We start from the raw sequence: 24,849 nt of genomic DNA on the forward strand, positions 1-24,849 counted from the left end.
TATTATACTGTGTATTATATTCTGATCATGTCATTTTCTGATCTCTAAAAACGCTTCAGCCGTTTTAACCCGCAACGCAGGCAACGGGAAAATGTTCCAGCCAGCTTCCGGCGTAGCGATGAAGCATCGTTCCCTACCTTTGAAATCTCACTTAAAATGGTGGAATACCCTACGTAGTGCACTTCATTGGAACAGTTGGTGTGAATGAAACGCTCCTACAGAATTGGTGCTAATGGTTGGAAGAACCGCTTTCTGAACCAAGAAATGCTGTTATCTGCATGTATTTAGTTTGCAGTGTCACACAGATGATGTGTCAATGAAATGCTTGATTGGCTTTCTAACGAGTTCGTGTTTTACTTCACAACCGGGAAGAGTTTGGAGGTTTTTAATTATAAGCACATTTACAAACACATTTACATTTATATTTCTAATGGGACACACGGTTATACATTTAATAGCATCTGGAAGAACATAAGCTAAGGTAAGCAGTGGTTATGGATTTTTTTGCTGTGTTTTGGATTTTGGCCGCTGTGCCTGATTTATTGCGCGCTTTTGTTTTGCAGTGAAAACAAAACATGTCAGTTTAAGCTTTTAACTGGTACCTACTAGGAAAGTAAAGGCACTAAGTAAAACGGCAAAATACAGTTGCTAATCTGTTGTTGTTTTTTATCTGAATTTACATAATATTTCTACGCTACATTTCCAATATATGGTTTGTGTATATTATATTGACTTGACTTGGACTCTATCCTAAAGACTCGTGACTTGACTCGTGACTCTAGCCTAAAGACTTGTGACTCGACTCGGACTCGTATTTTGTGGCCTGTGAACATCTCTGATCTTACATACTTAAATCAGCTCTTGTGGTAGCAAAAATCACACCAGGACGAGGTTTCCAGGTTCTGATATTTGTATTGGACTTAATATGAAGCTCTTGAGCTGCTTCTGTATGCTTTTTTGCGAATGTTTATATTGTTAGTTGCACTGACCAACATTTTTGCTTAAACACAGGAAAAACTGGGTCTATTCTACATTTTGGTCGTGTTGGGGTCAGGTTGTTCTTTGGCCCGCTGCCACGTCACTGAATCAGCGCACCAATAAGAGGGCGCTCGCCTGCCAGGTAGTTCCTTACCTGCGGGTCACGTGGGCGGTGGCCAGGTGAGTGGCGCACAAAAGCAGCACGAGCAGCAGCCATTACGGGCCAGCAGCGCGAGATTGTTTTGTACACGCATTCACACGCGATCCATCGCGGGCCACAAACATCAATAAAGCAAAATTACACGAGCTCGACCAGCGCTTACCTGTGTAAAGGTGTGGAGTGACCTACGCCATCACTTCCTTGTCATCCCGGGATTATTTTTTAAATACATATATATATATATTTTTTTACATTTTTTTTTTACATTTTTGTTTAGTTTTATTTGGGTAAAATGACGGTTGATCCTGATTATCTGGTGCTGCTTTACACCACAACGTCTGGCGCGAGCGGAGAGCTGCTGGGTTCAGACGAGAAGGAAATAGTTCAGCTGGTGTGGCAGGTCCTCAATTTAACCACTAAAGAGGTAATTCTTTATTTTTATGTGGGTGCGTAAGAGATTTAAAGAAAACTTGAGGTAAAAAAATATCGTATTTGATTCGAATTTGAGTTTAATATAATTATATTTCTATTTTTATTAAAAAAATAAACAAAAGAACTCGAGAAAACTATCAAAGAACCTAAGGGAAGGGGGTCAGCAAAACATCAACAGTCTATACTCTGACAGGAACCGGAAAGTCGAATTTCGTCTTACATTAAAACAAATTAACATTAAATGTATTAATTATTGTTTATTTATGACAATTGTGATTAAATAGTTAGATTTTTTGTGTTTAAGACCGGTGCAGTGAATGAAGTTCTGGTGAAGCCGGAGTGTGTGGAGCTGACGGATGAGTGCAGAGATGCGAGCGGCCTCAGTGAGGAGGCCCTTTCAGCTGCAATTCCTCTAGAACAGGCTCTTAACCAGGTGTGGTAAAACAGCATGGAATTAATTGAACTAGGTATTTAGTAGATTTATTGGAACTAATTCGACCCTCCGAGACCCTGACCAGGATAAAGCTGTGGTAAAACGGACAATAAATGAGTGGACGATTTATTGGCATGAACATACAGTGGCACTGTTCAAATCTCTCAGTATTTCTTTCTTATGGACATACACAGTATACATACATTTGACGTATTAAGGGAATATGTGACATTCAGACGTTACAAAACGCCCGAAACCCAAAACTATTATATACACAAAAACTATTTACAATTGTCCTTATCACTTAGTAAGAAACCAGTAATCTATGTGCCATTGTCTTTAAATAACATTTGTTACAGGTAGGGGGTCTTCACTTGGGACCTGTAACTTTTGTTAATTGTATGTACATTTATACTTTATACTTAAATGCATTTGTTTGGCCGACAAGATAAACTTTTCTCCACTGTTTTGGTCCACAGCTGCCCAGTTAACAGAAAAAGGTTAAGAACCACTAGTTCCCGAAATACATGACACTTAAATTTTGGATTTTACTGCATCAGTTCAGGAGTTATAACATGCGGGTTAACAAAAGAAATAGATATTGTCAGTCTGTTTTTGAATCAAAATGCTTATAAGGAATACTTGTAATAATACTAATGAATTCATAAAAAGTAAATGCTTTACTGAGTGACTTCATTAACATTTGTGCTGTTTGATTCAAATTCAAACTGTTCTCTTAAAATGTTAGTTTTTTTTTTTTTTTTTTTTTTTTTTTTACTATTTACCTGTATTTGTGTAGTAGTCTTAATTAAACTATTTACCTGTGTGTTTGTGTGTGTGTGTGTGTGTGTTTGTGTGCTGCACGTGTAGATCAACCAAAGCTTGTGCTCAGAACTAGACACTGGTGCTGGAAGTTCCTTTTGCCTTTGTACTGATGGTCAGCTTCACCTGCGCCAGGTTTTGCATCCAGAGGCTTCGAGCAAGGTTTAAAAATCTAAATGTATCACTTAATACAATGTAACAGTTGTTATTGTATTCTATTACATTATGCATTATGCATCAAATATGATGTAATAGATTTTTTTTTGTTGCAGAACATATTGTTGCCTGAATGTTTCTTCTCCTTTTTTGACCTGCGGAAAGAGTATAAGAAATGCTTTCCATCTGAGGACAAACTCAGTGACTTGGATCTTAAGGTTATGGCAGATTGTATCCTTAAATATTGTGTTTTGTTGTATTAATTAGTGCCAGGGAAGCCTGGCATGGCTTTTTTAAATAGCTGCTATGTCAGGTTAACTAGAATGCAAATGTTCAGAAAAAGCCTGATGTAATTTTATGGTTACAGTATTGTATATGTTTATAAGAGCTACTCTGTGATAAAAAGGGTATGCTATATTGAATTTTTGTGAAAACATGTTCATACTTTTAAATCCAACTGACAGCCTGTGTTAGAAGTGTCATGACCAGAGGGCGTGTGAGTATATATGTGTGTGTGGCAACAGGGTGTTGGCTGCAGGAGCCCAAGGTTTTGAAATGCAAATAGTGTGACAATAGTGCAGGCCCAATGATCCTGGAAGAGAAAGCAAAGAATGTTTAGCCAACAAGCTTAACCTGCTGCACCTACCTAATAATACTGCACACACACACAGACGTGTAGTCTGTATACACTAAACGATGAAAGTATGTAGATAACTGGTCATTAGCTGGTCAAACAGCCCATTCCAGGCTGTCATAGCGCAAGGAAGAGCCCCCACTACTCCTCTGGGAGGGGTTTACACAGGTGTTTACAGTCTATGGGAATTTGTATGTTTTAATTCATTCTGTTTTAATTCATTCTAAAGTTGTTAACTGTGGTTGAGATCAAGGCTCTTGCAGGCCACTGCAGCCCTGCAATAAACTCCACATGTGTTTATGGACCTCAGTCTGGCACAGTCACCAGGAACGGGTTCTTCCCAAACAGTTGCAATGGGTGTGGTTGAAACACCCGAACTCAATGAATCACACACGTTTGGCCATATTTAAAGTGTACAAACATACAGATAAAGCACAAAGTCAATGTACATCTGGTTTATGTTAATTGATTTAATATTTTTACTGTATTTCTCTGATTGTTTAGCACAAATGTTGACCATTTATACGGATGCCCAAAGTGTTAGTAGAAATACTTTCCTTAACTACAGTTTGATCAGATTTAAATGTGGACTCCTCAGTTTGTTCCTTTACAGCACTCAAGGTTCACCAAATGTCCAGCATTGCTCTAGCACTTATTTCTGAGCCTGTCTGTAAGTAACACACTCTACAGTATTATGGGACTGAAATGCAATGACACATTTTAATTCACTTTGTTAAAGCACTGACACATCTTCACAGGTCATAAATTTTCCTGCCCTGAAAAAGTGAACGATAAGTTTGAAACTGGTACCTGGTAAGAGCCTGTTTGTTTTATAAGGTCATCTTTACTGTATGTATTTATATAGATAATTATATACAATATTGCTTATTGATATCATCTTATCTGTGTGTGTGTGCAGCAGCAAGATGGAGCGGATTAATGACAATACTGTGATCAGGGCTCGAGGCCTTCCCTGGCAGTCCTCAGATCAGGATGTTGCACGTTTCTTCAGGGGTCTCAACATTGCCAAGTTTGTACATCTAATCAAATCAACACCAATCATTAACCTTTTTCTGTCTTACAGCTAGCCCCACTAGCTCAGAGCGAAATGTTGTTGCAATCTTTCGGCTAGCATGGCTGGCCTGTGGGGGAAACTCTTTATCCATAGGCCTTTATTGCTGGACCATACCAATCAAAAATGCAAATGGGTCTTGTCTCTATATAAGTCTGCCATTCCTGTAGACTGCCTTTTAGTAATTTTTTGGGCTTTTTGTAGGATGGCATAACGTTTTTCTAAGAATAATGAGAATATTTTAATGTGCTTAAATGCTATACTTTAGAAGGAAGGGGCATATGATATTTGTATTATAGAGGGTTTGTCACTGCAGTAAAGAATGATCAGTAACACTGGCATAAACAATAAATAAATACTAATCATAAAACTGTAGCACACATGGCTAGTCTAAAACAGAAAACTTAAATAAAAATGAAAAATTTCACAATTTGTTGTAAAACTGCAATTATAAGCTTGCTAACTACATAAATCATTTGAACACCCAGCTTTACGAGCGAAGTCACAAACATTAGCTATTACTTAGTAATAGCGTTTTTACATTTCTTCCAAATTGTAAAAATAATTACCAGACTGTTTGCGTTTTTGTGTGCAGAGGGGGTGCCGCTCTGTGCCTAAATGCTCAAGGCAGAAGAAACGGTGAAGCTCTTGTTCGTTTTGACAGTGAAGAACACCGGGATCTGGCTCTGCAGAGACATAAACATCACATGGGCTGTAGATACATTGAGGTACATTTAACACATCCCATTCATGCACATGGAAGTCAGTTAATGTGTGTAGTCCAGTCTTGTTATAGTATCCCAAATGAATAAAATTCGTAAATGACAAAAAGACATTTTTTGTATCATGACCTATACATTCACCCAGTCTAATATATTTTATACCATAGTAATGTGTTAAATTCAGACTGGAATTGTTCAGATCTTGTTCTTAATTTTTCTCTTTGTGTTTTAGAATAAAGCAAAACGAGAAACAAAATAATGTGATTTTTTGTTGCAGGTTTATAAAGCAACTGGGGAAGATTTCTTAAAGATAGCAGGAGGTAAATATAGTAAATAAGTCTTTTAACAGCTTGCTATCTATGGTTGTCATATTAGTGTCTAACCTAAAACAAACATTAAAATTCTGTTTCTATTAAAATAACAGGCACCTCTAATGAAGTGGCGAAGTTCTTGTCACGAGAAAACCAGGTGATTGTGCGGATGCGTGGGTTGCCATTCACTGCCACGGCTGAACAAGTGCTGCAGTTCTTCTCCCCATCGTGCCCAGTGACTGATGGCACAGAGGGCATCCTCTTTGTACGTTTCCCCGATGGCAGGCCCACCGGGGATGCCTTTGTCCTGTTTTCCTGTGAGGAGTATGCTGAGAACGCACTGAAAAAGCACAAGGAACTTCTGGGCAAGAGATACATTGAGCTATTCAAGAGCACAGCGGCAGAAGTGCAACAGGTTTGTGAAATAATTACCACGTAAGTCAAGTTGCTCAGTGGTGCTGTTATTAGGCTTAATAACACAAGCACTGAAAATACTGTTTACTAATAGACTGACAAATTTCATTAATTCCATATATTGGGACACGTAGATCATTTTAAACTGTAACCATGATAAAAAGCATAAACAGTGGTTTAGGCTGTAAGGGTAAATTTTAATACCACACATGGGCACATACACAATTGCCCACACACGGACACTTACACAGATGAGCCAGAACATTAGGACCACCTGCCTAAGATGCTGTCATTACGTAGTAGTACATACATATACTGATACACATTTTCCCATCCACATGATCTTGGAAAACAGGATTTGTTGGACCAGTTGACTTTCCATTGCTTTAATGTCCAGTGTAGGTGCCTTTGTTGGTGGGCAAGAGTTAGCATGTGCACTTTGACTGCCCAGCAACTACAGTGGGGTCAAAAAGTATTTAGTCAGCCACTGATTGTGCAAGTTCTCCTACTTAGAAAGATGAGAGAGGTCTGTAATTTTCATCATAGGTACACTTCAACTATGAGAGACAAAATGAGAAAAAAAAATCCAGGAAATCACATTGTAGGATAGGTATTTGGTCAATAACAAGCAAGATTTCTGGCTCTCACAGACCTGTAACTTCTTCTTTAAGAAGCTCTTCTGTCCTCCACTCGTTACCTGTATTAATGGCACCTGTTTGACCTCGTTATCTGTATAAAAGACACCTGTCCACAGCCTCAAACAGTCAGACTCCAAACTCAACCATGGCCAAGACCAAAGAGCTGTCGAAGGACACCAGGAAGAAAATTGTAGACCTGCACCAGGCTGGGAAGAGTGAATCTACAATAGGCAAGCAGGTCGGTGTGAATAAATCAACTGTGGGAGCAATTGTAAGAAAATGGAAGACATACAAGACCATTGATAATCTCCCTTTGGGTCAAGATCTCATCCCGTTGGGTCAAAATGATCATGAGAACGGTGTGTCCCCCTACTTAAGCCAGTACATGTCCAGGCCCTTCTGAAGTTTGCCAGAGAGCATATGGATGATCCAGAAGAGGATTGGGAGAATATCATGTTGTCAGATGAAACCAAAATGGAACTTTTTGGTAAAAACTCAACTCGTCGTGTTTGGAGGAAAAAGAAGATCCCAAGAACACCATACCTACTGTGAAGCATGGGGGTGGAAACATCATGCTTTGGGGCTGTTTTTCTGCAAAGGGGACAGGACGACTGATCCGTGTTAAGGGAAGAATGAACGGGGCCATGTATCGTGAGATTTTAAGCCAAAACCTCCTTCCATCAGTGAGAGCATTGAAGATGGAACGTGGCTGGGTCTTCCAGCATGACAATGATCCCAAACACACCGCTCGGGCAACGAAGGACAGCCCCAAAACATCACTGCTCTAGAGGAGATCTGCATGGAGGAATGGGCCAAAATACCAGCTACAGTGTGTGCAAACCTGGTGAAGACTTACAGGAAACGTTTGACCTCTGTCATTGCCAACAAAGGTTATGTTACAAAGTATTGAGTTGAACTTTTGTTATTGACCAAATACTTATTTTCCACCATAATTTACAAATAAATTCTTTAAAAATCCTACAATGTGATTTCCTGGATTTTTTTTTCTCATTTTGTCTCTCATAGTTGAAGTGTACCTATGATGAAAATTACAGACCTCTCTCATCTTTCTAAGTAGGAGAACCTGCACAATCAGTGGCTGACTAAATACTTTTTGGCCCCACTGTATGTAGCACCATACACAGAAGGCTTTAAAGCACTCTGTTTTGTGACACATTCACCTCATCACCAGTGTTAAATCTGGTGCCGTTTAAGCCACAAGTAGCCCATCTGTTGGTCCAAAGAAGAGCCTTTATGGAACCTTTACTCTACACTCCACTTCTGCCACACTGCAAACCAGTCAGCTGGCCATGCCTTATCAAAGTCACTCAGATCCTTATGTTTCTCATATCTTCTGCATTCAACCTGTGTACTACATGGAATTACCACTATCCCAACATCTGATGCATATCTGACCATGACATGCACAGTTTTTTTTTTAATAAAAGTGGCTTTGCCATGCATGTTTTTTGGAGATTGTCATAATGCTTTGGTTCATCTAAGTACACGTGTACACATATACTTGCATTACCAGACTGACCTAACATTCATGGGAAGACACGATAGAATAATACATCAGAGAAAATAAAAGAACAAACATGGGTGTAGTCATAAAATTGAAATCCTCTGTTTCCTCGTAGTTCAGGTTGTCGGCATGGAGGCTGGACTGGAATGTCTAATTACTTCGTGAGTAAAATCTGCTAGGCATTTTGTATCTGGCACATATGAATTGTCCAAAGCCATTAAAAAACACGAAGTACCAAATTTGGAGTTGGCCTGCCCTTTGTACCTGTAACAGGTGTGTCATTGGGAATTTGTGCCAAAAAACAACAACTTTGAGGCCAGGCAGTGATGTTAGAAGCTTAAGTTTGTTGATGACTGAATACAAGTCAAACAGGATTTGCAAATCATAGCTGTCTGTTTTTAAATTGTCCTTGTCTCAACTTTTTTGGAATTGAGTTTTCAGTAATATTAGCTTTAGGGTGTGGTAATGTGGAAAGTTATGGAATGTGCCACAATTCTGAACAGTATTGTTGTTTTGCTGCTCTTTCTTGACTTTATTTATTGGCTTTGCATATTGCTTACTAGAGTGTGTTGAAAGGGCATTTCTATAAATTATGGAGTTTGAAAATTAAGATCTGCATTTAAACAAAAACTAACCTGGTACAGAATTAATCTGTGACCACCACTGTTTATGGATGGAGTTTGACAGTTGAGCTTGAAGCAGGGTCAACAACAACAAAAAATCAGCAGCTGTTTAATGTCTTCAATACAAGAGCAAACTCATGATAAATTTACTCTAAAGCTGTACAGCTAAAATAATTCTGATATGCTTTGCTACTTGGCTGGATTGTCTATGTGTAAGCAAGGTAGTGTCGCAGATACTTTGCTTTTATGTCTGGGTAAGCCTGCCAAGTCAGACCTGATGGCTTTTTCTTTAACGGTTTTATCTTATTTAATTTTATTTTTTAAGACAAATGACTTTACACATTTGGCATACATGCAGAACTAAAAGATTACAAACTATATTTGTCCAATTTCTGTAACACACCACCCCCTAAACTTAACCTTGTAGTTCTAACTGTTTTCAGTATTGTCAAATATAATACATATTAAGGATCATTCTTCTTGATATGTCTTCTGTTCCACAGTTTAAAATTCCAAGTTGAGTCCACCTTGTTTTAGAGCATCATAATGTTTGAGACATTTGACTTTACGTGATGTTTATGATTACTCAGGTGTTTCATTGCTTCATTAGCGCAGCCATAGGAAACCTAAAGCTTGCTTGTAAAAAAGCTGTGCCAATGAAAGTCAAATCAACTATTATGAGGCTGAGAAAAAAGAATAAAACCATTATAGATATCAATCAACCTTTGGATTACCAAAATCAACTGGGTGGAATATCATTAAGAAGAAAGAATGCACCAATGAGCTTTTTAATCGCAAATGGACTGGAGGCCAAGTTTGCACTGTTGATGGCATAGGAATCCTTATTATGCAGACTGCATTAATCCACACCACAGATGACTTTATGAACAGAAACACAGAGGCAACATTGCATGATGCAAGCTGCTGGTTAGCCACAAAAACAGAATGGCCAAATTACAGTTTGCAAAGAGCACTTAAAAGAGACTGCAGAAGTTTGGGAAAAGGTCTTGAGACAGAAAGGCACCACCCACGGTCCAAAGCATACTACCTCGTCTATGAAACATGGTGGTGGGGGCATCATGGCTTGGGCATGTATGGCTGCCACAGGTCCTGGGGCACTTATCTTATTTGATGTTGTAATGAAGTTTCATCATTTTATTTGTTAAAGTTCCAGTAAATATTGAGTGGTACTTTATTCTACAGCAAGCTAATGAAACAAACATACTACTAAGGCAACAAAGGTGTTTTTCAAATGAAAAATTCTTGAATGGCCAAGCCAGCCACCCAAGCTAAATTCAAATGAACATGTGTTATATGCTAAAGAAAAAAAAGAGAGACTTCATTAGAGACTTGGCAAAGCATCACCAAAGAGTATACGCAGCACCTGATGTTTATAAATCGCAGACCTCAAGCAGTCGTAGTATGCAAGAGATATGCAACAAAGTACTTGCTTTAATGTATGGGTCATTGCTATGTCCCAAACATTATGGTGCCCTAAATGAGGAGGACATTTCAGTTTTTTGACTTTTTGGATAAGGAAATGGAAAAGTTAAATGAGTCATGAACCATAGTTGTTCTTTTTTAATTAATACAATGATTTGCATTTGCTCAGACATTCTTTTACTCCTCCTAAAGAAAACTGTTGTACTCGCCTAGTTCCACAAAACAGGACACACAGAGCCAGGTTAGTTTATTACCACTTAGCAAAGAGCAAACAGTGGTATCCTCTTGGATCAGGTCCATAAATACAGTAAGCACACAGCTCTGTACTTACCTCTGCAATTGTGCATGTGACTCACCCTTGAAATGTTTCTGATTCGTTGCATTTATATGTGTGTGTGTTTCAGGTTTTGAACAGGTATTCCTCAGCACCGCTTATTTCAGTGGCCCCTTCCCCCATCTTGCCTTTATTAGCCCAGCCCACATTTGTGCCATCAGCAGTTGCCATAGCTGGAACAAGGGACTGCCTGAGACTAAGGGGTCTGCCATATGATGCCACTGTTCAGGACATTTTGCTCTTCTTGGGCGAATACACCGCTGACATCAAACCACATGGAGTACATATGGTGCTTAATCAACAGGTAACACCTACACTGTTAGGATTAATATTTGATTGTGTGTGTATTTGTGGGTGTATACATACACCGACTAAGCATAACATTATGACCACTGACAGATGGAGTGAATAACACTGATTATCTTTTCATCTCCTGTTAGTGGGTGGGATATATTTGGCAGCAAGTGAAAATTTTAATGTCTTAGAAGCAGGAGAAATCGGAGCTTCTCCAAATCTCCCGATCTGCAGTGGTCAGTATCTATCAAAAGTGTTCCAAGGAAGGAACAGTGGTGAACCGGCTACAGGGTCATGGGCGGCCAAAGCTCATTGATGCACATGGGGAGCAAAGGCTGGTCCAACAGACGAGCAACTGTAGCTCAAACTGCTGAAGAAGTTAATGCTGGTTCTGATAGAAAGGTGTCAGAATACACAGTGCATCACAGTTGCAGGGCTGTTCTGGCAGCAAAAGGGGGACCAACACAATATTAGGAAGGTGGTCATAATGTTATGTCTGATCGGTGTATAACTTCAGTGATAAATTAGGCAGGGCACATTTAAGGTCAGTGAGGGATCTATCAGTGTTTCTTGTTGTTTTGTCCCTAAAAAAAGTTTAAGTTCAGGAAAATTGTTTTGATCAACTGAATTAAAATATCCATGATTTAAACGTGTTTGATTCAACCCAATTTTTGGGAGCAGGTGATGGGTCATGTTAGGAATGGAACCCTTGTTTATATTAAGCATCTAGAATCTAAATCATTACTGTTTCTTTTTTTAAAGTCTAATCTAACTGTTCCTCTTATAACATTGTATTGTTTACAGTTTACAAATATATGTACAGTAAATTCTCAGTTTTTTTCAAAATGTATTCCTACATGTACGTGTTTAGATGGGTTGTCGAAGTTTGTCTCAATTCTTCTTAAGTCAGGATTTTTGAGGTATATAGTTTCCTCAGGTCTTGTGTTCAAGCCCAACAGACAAGCCTAACTTGTTACCAGGCAGCTAATTTGACTTTTAATCAGTTAATCTTGCCTAATGTAAACTTTAGAATGTTTGAGCTCAGTAATTGGGCTTCTGCTCAGTTAGAATGAAAATGCAGTTCACCTTGCTGTGGAAAGTCCACCTTGCTGTAAGGTTTACATTTCTGAAACTAGACTAAATTTCTAAAGCTTGTGTTCCGAAAAACCAAGCCCAGCCCACGTCTACCAGGTGTTTTGAGTGTGTTGTTTTGTAAATAAAATACATATGGGTTAGTATTGCCCTAGAAACATTATGTGAACAGGTTTTTCTTTTTTTCCTATGACATGAGGCCAATGACTGATGTTCTTTGGCTAAAAAGCCAAAACAGTCAGGATTTAGAAGTTTATTTTTTTATTTTTTTATGCAATTAATACACTTTAATCTCCCCTTTTCTCCCTATTTTTTTAGCACATCCAATTTTTACCCAATTGCATTATGCTTCCTTTCTACTGGTGCTGACCCCTGCCCCGATTGAGGAGAGCGAACCGACACATGCCCCCTGAGACACCTAAGCAGAAGCCTACCTCTTTTCACCTGCACAAGGCGATCATATGCGATCAGCCCTGTGCACAGAGAGACACACCCTGATCAGCATTATTCCTCTACTCTGTGCAGATGCCATCAATCAGCCAGCAGTGGTTGTTATTGCATCAGTTATGAGGTCCCTATCCAGCTCCCTCCTTGGATGAACAACAGCCAAATGTTGTTTATCTAGCCGCCCAGCCCAATCGGATGGCAGAGCTGAGATTCGATACGATGTATTCAAAATCCCAGCTCTGGTGTGCTAGCGTATTTTACCGCTGCGCCACCTGAGCGGCATTTCCAGTGATTTTATTGTCATTAAAACTTAAGTACATCCTGGACAAAGACAGAATTTAACAAAAAAGCTGGAGCTTTTTATTCTTCTTTCTTTTTTGCCTTTCGAAGTATTCTGAGATTTAAGTTTTATTCATTTAATAGGTGTTAGCTGTTCTTTTTCATTATAAAATAGAGCTTTATGTAAATTATTTAAAAAATAAATTATTAAGTATAGGCAAATCAAGTGTTGGGCCAAAATGTGGAATTTTGGTGGAAAATTGTCATTAATAGTGTATATGTTTGTACTTACTCAGGGCAGACCATCAGGTGACGCTTTCATCCAGATGCGGTCAGTGGAAAGGGCACACATAGCAGCACAGCGCTGCCACAAGCGCCTCATGAAGGAGCGCTACGTGGAGGTATTCGCCTGTTCGGCGCAGGAGATGAATGTTGTGCTGATGGGTGGCTCGCTCTCGAGGAGCGGCCTCTCGCCGCCGCCATGTAAGTTACGACGTAAGTGCCTCTGGGCTGCGGGTCTGCTTCTCTCAGCTGCGGGTAGGTGGCGCTTCACGCCTTCCTTTTCCTTCTTTCCTTGCTTCCTTGCTTCCTCTTACTCGTACGAGTGTCCTGGAAGTCCATGGCAATGTAAGAGGATAGGAAGTGGGGACACGCAGAAGTGGAATCCTCTGGGTGTGATCGTTTACGGTGACTAATTCCATGTTCACTTATTTTCCAGCTGTTGGGGGTGAAGGCTTTAATTTGGGATTGATTACAATTATAATCTTTGATTTGGGATTAATTTGAGATCATATGTTGATTTTTAAAATTGGGATGAAATGTTAACACACTGCACAACCTCTCAAACATCAGGTGTGGAATAAACAAAAAGATTTTGTTTTAGCCGTAGTGAGACTTTTCCTCTCAGTTTGCTCACCTTTCAACCTCAAATACCAACAACCAGCTCTCAAGATTTAATTCAGCCATAGATCATTTAAAAGCTCCTCAAATATCACTAGTACCCTGGGTAGGTAGTGAATGACATTGAGAAGGATTACAGATTAGACTAGCATCTGGCTGACTGATGAATGGTTGTGGCACACACTGATTCTTAAATGGGTTTTGTCATAAGATTCATCCAGTGTACAACTGCAAGTAAAGACTAAATATTTCAAAATATTTCGGGATATTCCACTAGCACACCAGCGCTGAGATTGTAAACTCCTCGGTTTGAAACTCGGCATTGCCTCCAGTTAGCTGGGTGCCTTCTAGCGAGCATAAAGTGCCTGCAGCAGACACAAATTGGCCACCGTGTCTGCTAGGGTGGGATGGCCGGACTATGTGGGCGGGGTCTTTATCTGCTAATCGGGGTCCTTGCACAGCATTTGGAGTGCCTGTGCAGAATGCATGGGCGTAAAGAAGGGGTCCGCTAGCATCAACATACCCTTCCTTGAATGCAATCAAGGATCCCCAGCAGCAGAAGACAGATTGACTACGCTAAAATCGGGAGAAAAATGGAGAAAAATGTATAAATAAATAAAAAAAAAACAGTTACAGACTGAGTAGGCCTAATGGCAGCAAACATGCTTCAATCTTTAAATTAGGTGTTTGTTACCAGCAAGCAAATGTGTTTGTCTATTATGATGTCTAAGATCACATTTTATAAGTAATTAATAGGAAAATCCAGGTTTATAAAAAGCTTAGTCTCACAAAGGTTTTATGTTTGTGTAAACGAGAAAAGCCATTGACTCAAAGTGATTAGGTTTTTAGATTCTTTAAAATTTTGTATGAGGTGTTACATAGACCCACAGAGAATACAGGGAACACAAAATACTTTAGTTTTGTGTAGGTACCTTGGCAGCTGTAGTTAAAGGACTGCTTCAAAGTTTAAAACACTGATGTTTTACAATAAGTAGTTCATTGTTTGGGTGCATGGGTAATGGCATGATTTTCTGATTACAAACAATGAACATAAAATCAATGAAAAGATTTATTTTAACCTCTAGCTATTATTTGATACATTAAATAGAACTCTAACCCTTATGTTCTGTTGACATTGACTTTACTGCCTTGTTCTTTGGGGTCCCAGAAACCCCTGTGTTGTGTGGGTAATATAAAATGACCGAGTTCAAAATTAACCAAATTAATTAACTAAGTTAACCAGAGAGAGAGAGGGAGTAAGGGGTGGGAGATTTGGTAATAGGTTTTGTATGCGTGTGTAGGAGAGTCGGCTGTACCCTCAACACCAGACAGAAACTAACAACATATGAAAACCTATTGCCTTTAATCATGTATTCGAGCTGGGGTCTCTTAGACCCCAACCAAAGTGTGTAAATTAGGGGGTGTTTGAACACAATATTAAAAATTTAAAAGTATTGATTATTTGCAATTTCAAAAAAAAATTGGATAAGCCGATTAAAAAAGACTAATGATATTTTATGAGCTGTTAAAAGGCTCTGGGGTCTCTGGCACCCCGAACAGAACATGAGGGTTTATTTGGACCTTAAACAGTCGAGTAGATGGATGAATTCATTATACTCTAGTGGGTTATTTGGATAAATCTGACTGAAGGCGGGAGCCGTTAGTTTTATTGTACTTTATATTTCAACATTTCCATTTGATCTCTGCCATTCCAGGTCTCTCTCCTGCATCATATTCTTTTCCTCCTGCGGGTACTGTACTTCCTGCTGGAGCAGTACTTCCTTCAGGGGCGGTGCTTCCTGTGGAGGCAGCAGCTATTTACCCTTCCCAGTTCCTGTTAAGTCCCCGCCCCTTAGCACCAGCTGCATTCTACCCAGCTGGCAACCAAATGTATGTGAACTACACAGCCTATTATCCAAGGTAAGAGCAACTGTATAAGCAAAGGCTTACAGCAAAGAAAACAGTCATCGATCACTTTTTGTTATTTTTTATATACAGTACACCATATGGCCAAAAGTGTGCGGACACCTGACCATGGGTTTGTTAGACATACCATTCTTAAATCACTTGCATTAATATTGACATAACAGTCTCAACTTTTCTGAGAAGGTGTTCATTTTGGCAGCTTATGTTTAATGTTTCCCTCTGGTTACTCTCTCTGTAACATTACTATAGTGCCCTATTGTGCTACAATGAAACTAACTGGATTTTTATATGTGGTACAGTCAAGAACCACTACTTTTCCTCCACCAGACTGTTAGCCAGCTGTAGCCTTATCTTGTCTTTCACACATTTCTCTCGATCAAAATGCCAGATAGTGCAGTGTGATTTAGAAAGAACAATTTTACAACAGTAGTACTCTGCTTCACCCCACCCTAAATTCTGGCATTGCGCCAGTGGCCCTGGGCTTGTTTTAGCTCCTTGGCCTTTAAATTCCAATTCAAGGGTTTTCGAGGCGGTGTGAAAGTTGTAGTGAATATTGTTTGTGATGAAAGACGATTTACAAGCTGTTCAGGTCTGTCACTTTGGGGCTGAGCTGCTGTTATTCTAAAAGATTTAAAAAGAACCCTTCGGCAACGTGCCATGCTACTGAGCGTTTTCAAATAATATATTCTACTGACAATTTCTATAAAGATGACTTCGGTGGTATATTTTGAGCTATTTGTATTTTAATAGCTGTGGTTAAAATAGGCAAATTTTCAAATGACTTGGAAGAAGTTGGATTCTATTTAAGAAGTGCTATCTACTAAATTTAAACCATAAAAAGTCTAGAAAACTCTTGTGGGCTGACTAAGCTTGGTAATTATCATTATTCATACCATTATTCATCCTATAACTATTATTATGGAATGGAATGTCATGTTATACAAATACACATGTACAGTACAGTACAGTGAATTTCTTCTGCATATCCCTGCGGATAGGGCCTTGCTCAAGGGCCCAACAGTGACTGCATGGTAGAGCTGGGATTCAAACCCACAAGCTTCCCATTGGTAGCCCAAAGCTGTACCCACTAGGCTGCCACTGTTCTATTAACTTCATATAGTAGTATTAGTAATATTTTACATTCTTCAAATCCTTACTTTGCCATTGTTTAATAAAAGTGTTGACCCAATTAAATAACCATATTATTTGCAATACTAAAAAAGTTTGAATAGGGAAATTATATATTTTGTAGAGACAGGCCCACCCAGGGATTTATAAATGTAATAAAAGGACAAATGAGGGCTTGCCATGCCAAATTTTCTTTACTACTACTGGGCTGCAAATCTCTGATTTATGAGCCCTTGTATTAAGTAATCATAAGTCATTATTATTGGTTGAATATCGAAGTAGAATGGTCTGCAATACTTTATTAGAGCATAACTATTGTCCACTATATATCTTTATACAAAGATAACTCAGTTGTTTAGGGTACAGTTGGTAGGAGTTGAAGTGACACATTTAAGACAGCATCCTTTCTTCTTAGCATTACAGCAAATCCTTAATTTCTCCCAAAATGGGTCATGCATTTAATACTTCTAAAAACAGAATGTTAAGCAGTTGAGGTTGTGTATTAAGGTAGAAGAATGAGCGATTAGTTTTTCCAATTTTCAAACAATTAAAAAATGTAATTATTAGGAAAGCTAATGTAACAGTTACAGATGTAAAACATGCAATGTTTCCAATTATATACGCTCAAACAGAGAATTAAAGCTTTACTTTAATTTTTTTATTATATGCAGTAGCTTTTCCTAATGTTTTAGTGATTTTTGAGTGTGACTTTGCCTAAGGCAGCTTTAGAGTTTCTTTAATGGAGCTTTAAATTGCTAAACATAACGACTCTGTTTCAGCCTTAGAGAAAAACTTGCGTAACCAGAACAGCATGCATTAGCTGGGTGTGTTAAACTCTCACACCCATCTCCTCAAACCCCTGTACGGAAATCTGTGGTAGAACTGGACAGGTTAGCTGCTGTGTATATTTGAATGAATCAAATGAGACCAATAAGACCAGAACTACACAAACTAAACATTAGTGTTTGATGTGTAGTGTTTTTTGAGGTGTTTAATATTGTGCACATGAATCTTTATATACAGGCAGTATTATTAATATGTGCATGTTTCTGTGCAGGTGTGTTAGTTATTTGTCATGCATAAATGATGTTTCTAGTTGTAATCCTTGTTGAAATGCTCATGTTTTTAGCCCCCCAGGCTCCCCACCCAATCTGGGCTACTTTCCGACAAACACTCACTCGGCAGGTACCGTTCTCCCAAACCACCACGCAGCAATGATCAGGATGCAAAGCCACACCTCTTCTCACAGCTATGCCAGTGGAGTTAAAGAGATTCTCAGCATGGTTCAGGCTTATCAGGTGGGTGGAACACTAAACTATCAATCAGGAATTTGTACCAGTACTCTTAAAACTGAGCTAAATGTTGACTGTTACACTAAAAGAGAGTGCAGAAATGTGATTTATTGCAGTGTTTAAACAAGACATGCAATGTACATGTTTTAATAACAATATATCTTCTACAGGTTGCATGATTAATTGTTTGGATTTACTTTTTTAGTAATAAGATTCTATTATTAGTGCTAATGCTCTCTTTTTAATTATCATAAATGTTCATACACTAAATGTGTGTCCATCTGTATACACTCACTGACCACTTAATTAGGAACACCTGCTTATTGATGTCATGATATTTGTTGTATTCTTATATAACATTTTGTAGTTATTGGTTTGAGAAATGTCTAAGTGTAGTCAAAAGAAAGATGAAATGTAAATTGTTAGCACTTCATTGGTAGATTAGCTTCAACTACTTTAAAACTAATACGTTTTAAATGCAGCAGATCTACCACCTTGTAACTTACAATTGTAAATGCAGAGAACTGTACAAAAAATTATCCAGTATTACATTTTTATCGTTAGACTACTTAAAAGAATTAAACAAGGTTGTGTAATGGGGTGAGTTGCACCTCGCAACAAAGGCCCCAGGTAGAACAAGGACTCGAGGATGCTTAACCAAGGTGGACAAAACTGTGAATGCAAAGCCACAATTTAAAACTGATATTTTAGGATTTAGGAGGTACAAATATCAGAGAGTGCTAAAAGTATCAATAGAAATACACAGACAGCAGTGCTGAAATCTAGAGCTCTTGAGTTTGAATTTCAGCTCTGCTTTTAAGCTGTCCATGCGCCTATACAGACACACAGTTGGCTGTCTGTAGGGGAGGGACAATGGCTGAAGCAGTGTTCCTTATCCTTCTGTGAGGATGGCCTTTGGTAAACGATCAAGGCGCCTACATAGTGGGCAGCTGATCACTGATGGTAGTGCATGGCTCTCTGCAAGCGATCTTCACTCTGTGAGACCCCGCCCATGGCAGGTAAAAAAGAAGTGATGGCGGCTTCTGGTCTCCTTAGCCGGGGGTTCGGGCGGAGGCTGAAATGAGAAAGTGATGAGCTCCAATCGTTAATGACTAAACTAGGTGCATAAAGGTGAAGAAAAAGTAATACATAAAAATATCTGCTGCCTGTAGCAGAGATAGTGGATAGAATCAGAATGAGAACCGATTGTCACAATTGAGCCAACTACTCGGCCCACTGGCCTGCGGTATTTAAATAAAAGCATAGAGAGGGACCCGGCATGATCCTGTAATCCATGCCCTACTGCCAAGCTGTTCGGCTGGTGGACCCGTTACAGGTTAATCAAACCGTTAATTTGCTTCAGCAATATTTACATCAATACAATCAATATTACTATTATGTGACTTCTTCTTATATATTTTAGCTTACATATCTCACAGTTAAGTCACATTTTTCTCTTAGTATGGCTGATTACATAAACAGTTTAAAGGAATTTGTAATTATAATTAAGGAACAATTTTAAAAGCTATGACTTCCAAGCCTGCTTCTTTGCCTAATTCATTTCTACCTTTATAATAGTTGAGTAGAATGAGCCTGTATTTCCCTATTATGTGACCTTTCCCAAACGTTAGAGCTTGAGATAAAAGTGTTTTGTGTATGTGGGGGAGTTGTCAGGTAGGGCAGGGTTGGAATATTTGGGTGTGTTCGGTGTCCTTTAGTGTTGAGCATTAGAGATTTGGATTCTTCAGTGGATCTAAGCAACAGTTACATAGTTTTGCACAGTGCATTAAGCGAAACAGGTTCGTCTGGTCCGGATTCCCTAACATACACAACACAGGGCGTGGTACGCCGGCCTGCTGTAACTTGATTCTGCTGTTTTATTATCTGTGTTTGTCAAGATTCTGTCATATTTTTGTTAAGAATCACTAACTGTGGATGCCAAATGTAGATAATTATTAGTACATATCAATCACAAGGTTTGTTTAGATTTTAATGCCTTTAACACATTTATATAAAAAAAATAGACAATTAAAATTGACGTTTTTATTTACATGCTTAAAAGCTGTCAGTATTGATACTGCTAACAGCACTGAACACTCATGACAGACAATTTTTTTTCTTAGTTTCAGATTGTTGTCTGGTTGAAGGATAGTGCACTAGCTCACCAGCGTGAGATGTTGAGCCCTTGAATTGATCTGGCTGATTGTCCAAATAGGCACAGTTGTGTTTGAGTAAAAGAGATCAACTGGGTTTCATTGCCGCTGTACAGTTGCGACCTCTGCTGTTTGTTGAAGGAGCCTGCGCTGGTGGTGGGGCATTTGTGGAGTTTGAATGCAGGAAGGTTTTTTTGTGCTTTGCCAGTGGCAGGTGGAAAGGTGTGGCCAGTGACTTTCCACGTGTCGAAGGGGGTGTGTGGTAGTCTCAGCTTTCCTTGGCCAACCTGTGTGTGTTAGCTCCAAGCAGCTAGAGAATTGCAATAGGGGAATTGGCAATTATTAGATTTGGGGAAAAATACAAAAAGTGAAATTGTAGATTAGCCCTTTAATGATCTCACTAAGAATATAATGTTTAAAAATTATTTTCTTAGTTTATTGGGATTATACCAACAACCAACAATTGATATTTCTCTACTAGTGCACACAGTATTTTTAATGAGCCTCTACCAAACAGAGGTAAAGGCAAAACTATCTACCAGTATTTCTGCGTTTAACACGTCAACCAAGCAGTATATACGGCCCAAACAAGATTATTTAAATACAGCACATTTTACCCAAGTATTTACACTCAAAGTAGACTCAACCAAATGGTTGAGCAGTGAAATTAAAAAAATAAATAATATGTAATATTCAAATGCACATTTTTGTATGTTACTGTATGTTTGACAAAAAGCATAGATGTACAAGATAAAGAACCATTAGTCAAACTACACATACTGCAAAAATTTAATGCAACACTTTAATATTCACAGTGTTCTAAATGGGCGGCACAGTGGCTCGGTGGGTAGCACTGTCGCCTCACAGCAAGAAGGTCCTGGGTTTGATCCCCAGGCGGGGCTGTCCGGGTCCTTTCTGTGCAGAGTTTGGGTTTCCTCCGGGAGCTCCGGTTTCCTTCCACAGTCCAAAAACATGCAGTCAGGTTAATTGGAGACACTGAATTGCCATGTAGGTGAAGTCAGTGTTTGTGTGTGTATATGTGTGTGTGTGTATATGTATATATATGTGTGTGTGTGTGTGTGTGTGTGTGTGTGTGTGTATGTATGTGTGTGTGTATGTGTGTGTGTATGTGTGTGTGTGTGTATGTGTGTGTATGTGTGTGTATGTGTGTGTATGTGTGTGTATGTGTGTGTATGTGTGTGTATGTGTGTCTGCCCTGCGATGGACTGGCACCCCGTCCAGGGTGTTACTGTGTGCCTTGCGCCTATTGAAAAGCTGGGATAGGCTCCAGCACCCCCACAATTGGATAAGTGGTTAAGAAAGTGAGTGAGTGAGTGTTCTAAATTATTGAATGTCAGCAGCTAGCTGTAGCAAAAAAAATCAGTTGATGCTATGACATCTTATTTCCAGTCAGTAAAAATTATCATTGCAAGTCTTTAGAAATAAAATGGGTTTTATACATGGTAAACAGTTGTATTAATTTAAATTCATTGTTTACAAAGAGTTACAAATTAGAATACGTTAGATTTAGTGCTTTTGAATATTGCACAGATTTTCCCTCTGTTCGATAATAAATGCCCATTTTATTTCAAATATAGATAGATGAATATAATGGCAGGGTATATCTGTACAGTGGGATAGGTGTATATATAATGATTAATATTAAACACAGTATTAATTTAAGCACTAAACACAAAACTGGAGCCTGATACCATACTAGGGGGTTCTAGCCTCACGTTTTATGGCTCTTCTACTGGCCATGGATCAGCTGCCATACCACACCAACGCAATTAGCAAGAACAGTTGCAATGGCTCTGCAGTAAATGGAGATGCTTTTGTTTGATCTTGACTTGAATGGAGTTGTGAGGGCCAGAAGAGGTCACTGGCAACACATTGTGTTGATGCACAGAGGGATAAAACAGTGGGTTTCCTCCGGGAGCTCCGGTTTCAGTGCTAAGTACAAGTCCTGAGCAGACACCCAGTCATGCCATTATGGCCAGCAGCTTTAAAAACGTCCACCTTGTTCATATCAGCACACTAGTAGGCTTGTCGGGTAGCATCAAATAGCACCAGGTGCTGTTTTAACCTCGACAAATAGATCCATGTTGTCCTAATCAAAGTGAGCATAGAATTAGTTTTGCTTATCAGGAAGTTTCTCGAGGTTTTATTGTTGGTCTTGTGTTGCTGTTGGTTTTAAGGTATATTGTTTAAGGTCCATGATGGCTTGGATGCTGTCCCACATTTAGTTTATGCATTCTGGTCTGCGTACCTGATTTGGTAGTAATTTTTACTTATTCGCTCCAGGTGGGAATGTCTGTACATCATGATTTCTCCTGTTTAATCTAGCCAGCTCCTCTGTCTGGCAAACCTGCTTTTCTCTGTGAAACCATGACGCTGGGCTTGGTCCGATCTTGTCTTTTGCTGCTATGGGATACCAGCATTATTGATCTATTTTCACAGAATTTTCACAGCTTATATTGCGACTGTTGGGGGTTGTCACAGTTGATGACCCCTTTTCTTCCATTGTAGAACCATACTGGACACGGGCTGTGCCCTTTCAGGGTACTGGAATTACTGCTTGTGTTCCACCATCCCCGGCTTGTATTTAGGGTTCCCTGTCTTTCCTTTTTCTAAAAACTGGGTTGTCATAGATGGATGGAGAAACCAGTCATATTGTGACAACCTGTTCTCAGTTCTGCACTATCCCGGCCCTATCCACTTTCCTTGTTGTAGGATGTGAATGTTTTTATCTCTCATTTGTTACTGTTTCTATTATTTTGGCCAACATATTTGTTGTGTCCTCATATTTGTTGTGTCAGTGGCTTTTTGGCCATAGTATTGTTTTTCCCAGGTTAAGCATTTTGCATTTGGGTTTATTTTTAATTTTAGCAGGGGGGGGCTTCACCTTGTGCTTCCGTATCAACACACAACCTGCCCTGTTACATTTACTTAGTTATTATGGGTGATTATGTCTAGAATAATGAGTAAAATGGCATTTCTAGCCAATCAAACTTTCAACACTGAAGTGTTCAAATCAAACATTTATTTAGATGTCTGGGTTTATGGACACTTGTACTAAATTTATACTAATAATTATGTTAAAACATGTCTATGGTATAGCAGTTGAAATAATTTCTTTCTGTTTTTTGGGAATATATAAGTATTTATAAGCATTTATTTCTCTCTCTCTTCATTTCAGCCCAGCAACAGTGAAGCCTTGGTCACCCTCCCCTCCCTCCTTTCAACCAAGCAACCTATTGCAGACCAGAGTCTTGGAGCAGGAGCCTATCTGGACCTGCAGTTACTATAGACTGTGTCAGTCATGATGACTCTTCCTGTTATTGTAAACTTAAAAGTTTGGCCCCAAAAAACACAGCATGTTATGTCCTAGCTATTTATGTGAAACATGAAAAGAATATATGTATTTGAAATGTAAGATTATTATATATATATATATATATTGCACACTCTTTTTGTGTATGTATATGAAAGATAATATTCTCCTCTTAGACCAGTACTGGTTGCTGTCAGAGATAATGTGTGTATGTTGTGTGAGCGTGTTGACGTTGGAGCATGTGTCGTGAATAATATCTCACTCAGGAAGAATTTGCATAAACCAGGATAGGTTTGAATTACCTTTTGTTTCAAAACAGATTTGTTTTCAGCCAAATGGTTCGATCGTCGCGTGTGTTTAACACATCTCTAGGACTGTGTGTGAGTGTAGCCGTTGCTTTGTCTGCACATGTGCTGGTGTGCCTGCATGTTTGAGTGTTTGTGCCTTTATCCCAGCTGATGTGACTGTACTATGAGTATGTGTGGATGCACGTAGAAGCTTGACGCTCCTTTTTTTAAGCTTCCATAATGAAGTTCAAAGAGCTAAGTGACAAAATGTTTACAAGGTTTGTTAAAACCTTACATGTGGCAGAGTGCAGTAGGTTTGGGGCACCAACATAATCGCTTGTGAGAGTCTGAAAAAAATGCTTCGCCAATAAAATATTCAGGGTCGGAATCAGGAACAACAGGTACTTACTGTACTCGCTGTGTGTGTGTGTGTGTGTATGTGTGTTTATAGCTGTGCCTCTTCATTTATATGCATGCATCTCATCCTTAATCGATGGATGGACACTTGTAATATGTTGTCTTAACCAATGTGTATATGTGTGAGTAAAAATCAGTGTGTACCTGCAGAGCTCCACAATGTTTCTGAGCCTACCGGGACAGACGTATTTCAAATTAGCATGTTTAAGTTTGTAATGTGATAAGAATGCCGCTTCATTTAACACACATTCATTTTTTTTACGGCCATGTTTCTAACAGCCTATTGCTTTTTTAGAAATGATTTTTAAGCATTTTATAATGTGTAGAATAATGTATTTTAGTAAGATAGATTTACATACAATGTTTAGTTCTATTTACTTCCTTCCCAAATGTGCCAACCTAAAGTAGTACATAAAACAAAACTCATGCTGATAACAGAATTCCAATTGTTTGCCATATTACTGGAGAACGTAAAATATTTGTTTGGCTGTAATATTATGCAGAAAGTGTTATTTTATTTACATTTTGGTATTTTATGATAACTTAAAAAAATAGAAAATAAAGCAAATTTAACAACTGTATGCAATAACAGGACTGAATTCA

At 38.8% G+C, this 24,849-nt stretch overlaps 1 protein-coding gene across 1 annotated transcript; it reads left to right on the forward strand.

Annotated features, from left to right (window-relative positions):
- Nucleotides 1–1,430: 1,430 nt before the first annotated feature.
- esrp1 (epithelial splicing regulatory protein 1) lies at nucleotides 1,431–23,592 on the forward strand. The gene is made up of 16 exons (XM_062985688.1): nucleotides 1,431–1,562; nucleotides 1,875–2,003; nucleotides 2,874–2,987; nucleotides 3,098–3,212; nucleotides 4,193–4,285; nucleotides 4,374–4,428; nucleotides 4,535–4,645; nucleotides 5,283–5,415; nucleotides 5,687–5,729; nucleotides 5,834–6,135; nucleotides 10,768–11,001; nucleotides 13,106–13,304; nucleotides 15,425–15,460; nucleotides 15,497–15,629; nucleotides 17,893–18,061; nucleotides 23,408–23,592. Exons 1-16 carry the CDS (start codon nucleotides 1,431–1,433, stop codon nucleotides 23,516–23,518), a joined length of 2,109 nt encoding a protein of 702 aa, XP_062841758.1. The 3' UTR covers nucleotides 23,519–23,592.
- The last annotated feature ends 1,257 nt before the right edge of the window (nucleotides 23,593–24,849 follow it).

This window comes from Trichomycterus rosablanca, chromosome 23 (assembly GCF_030014385.1).
Source record: "Trichomycterus rosablanca isolate fTriRos1 chromosome 23, fTriRos1.hap1, whole genome shotgun sequence".
Classification (NCBI taxonomy): domain Eukaryota; kingdom Metazoa; phylum Chordata; class Actinopteri; order Siluriformes; family Trichomycteridae; genus Trichomycterus; species Trichomycterus rosablanca.

Bases quoted from the DNA above. Each gene is read 5' to 3' on its own strand.
- esrp1 (XM_062985688.1), top strand. From the start codon at position 1,431: ATGACGGTTGATCCTGATTATCTGGTGCTGCTTTACACCACAACGTCT. The intron at 2,988-3,097 runs GTTTAAAAATCT...TTTTTGTTGCAG, and splicing joins ATCCAGAGGCTTCGAGCAAG to AACATATTGTTGCCTGAATG. The intron at 5,416-5,686 runs GTACATTTAACA...TTTTTGTTGCAG, and splicing joins TGGGCTGTAGATACATTGAG to GTTTATAAAGCAACTGGGGA.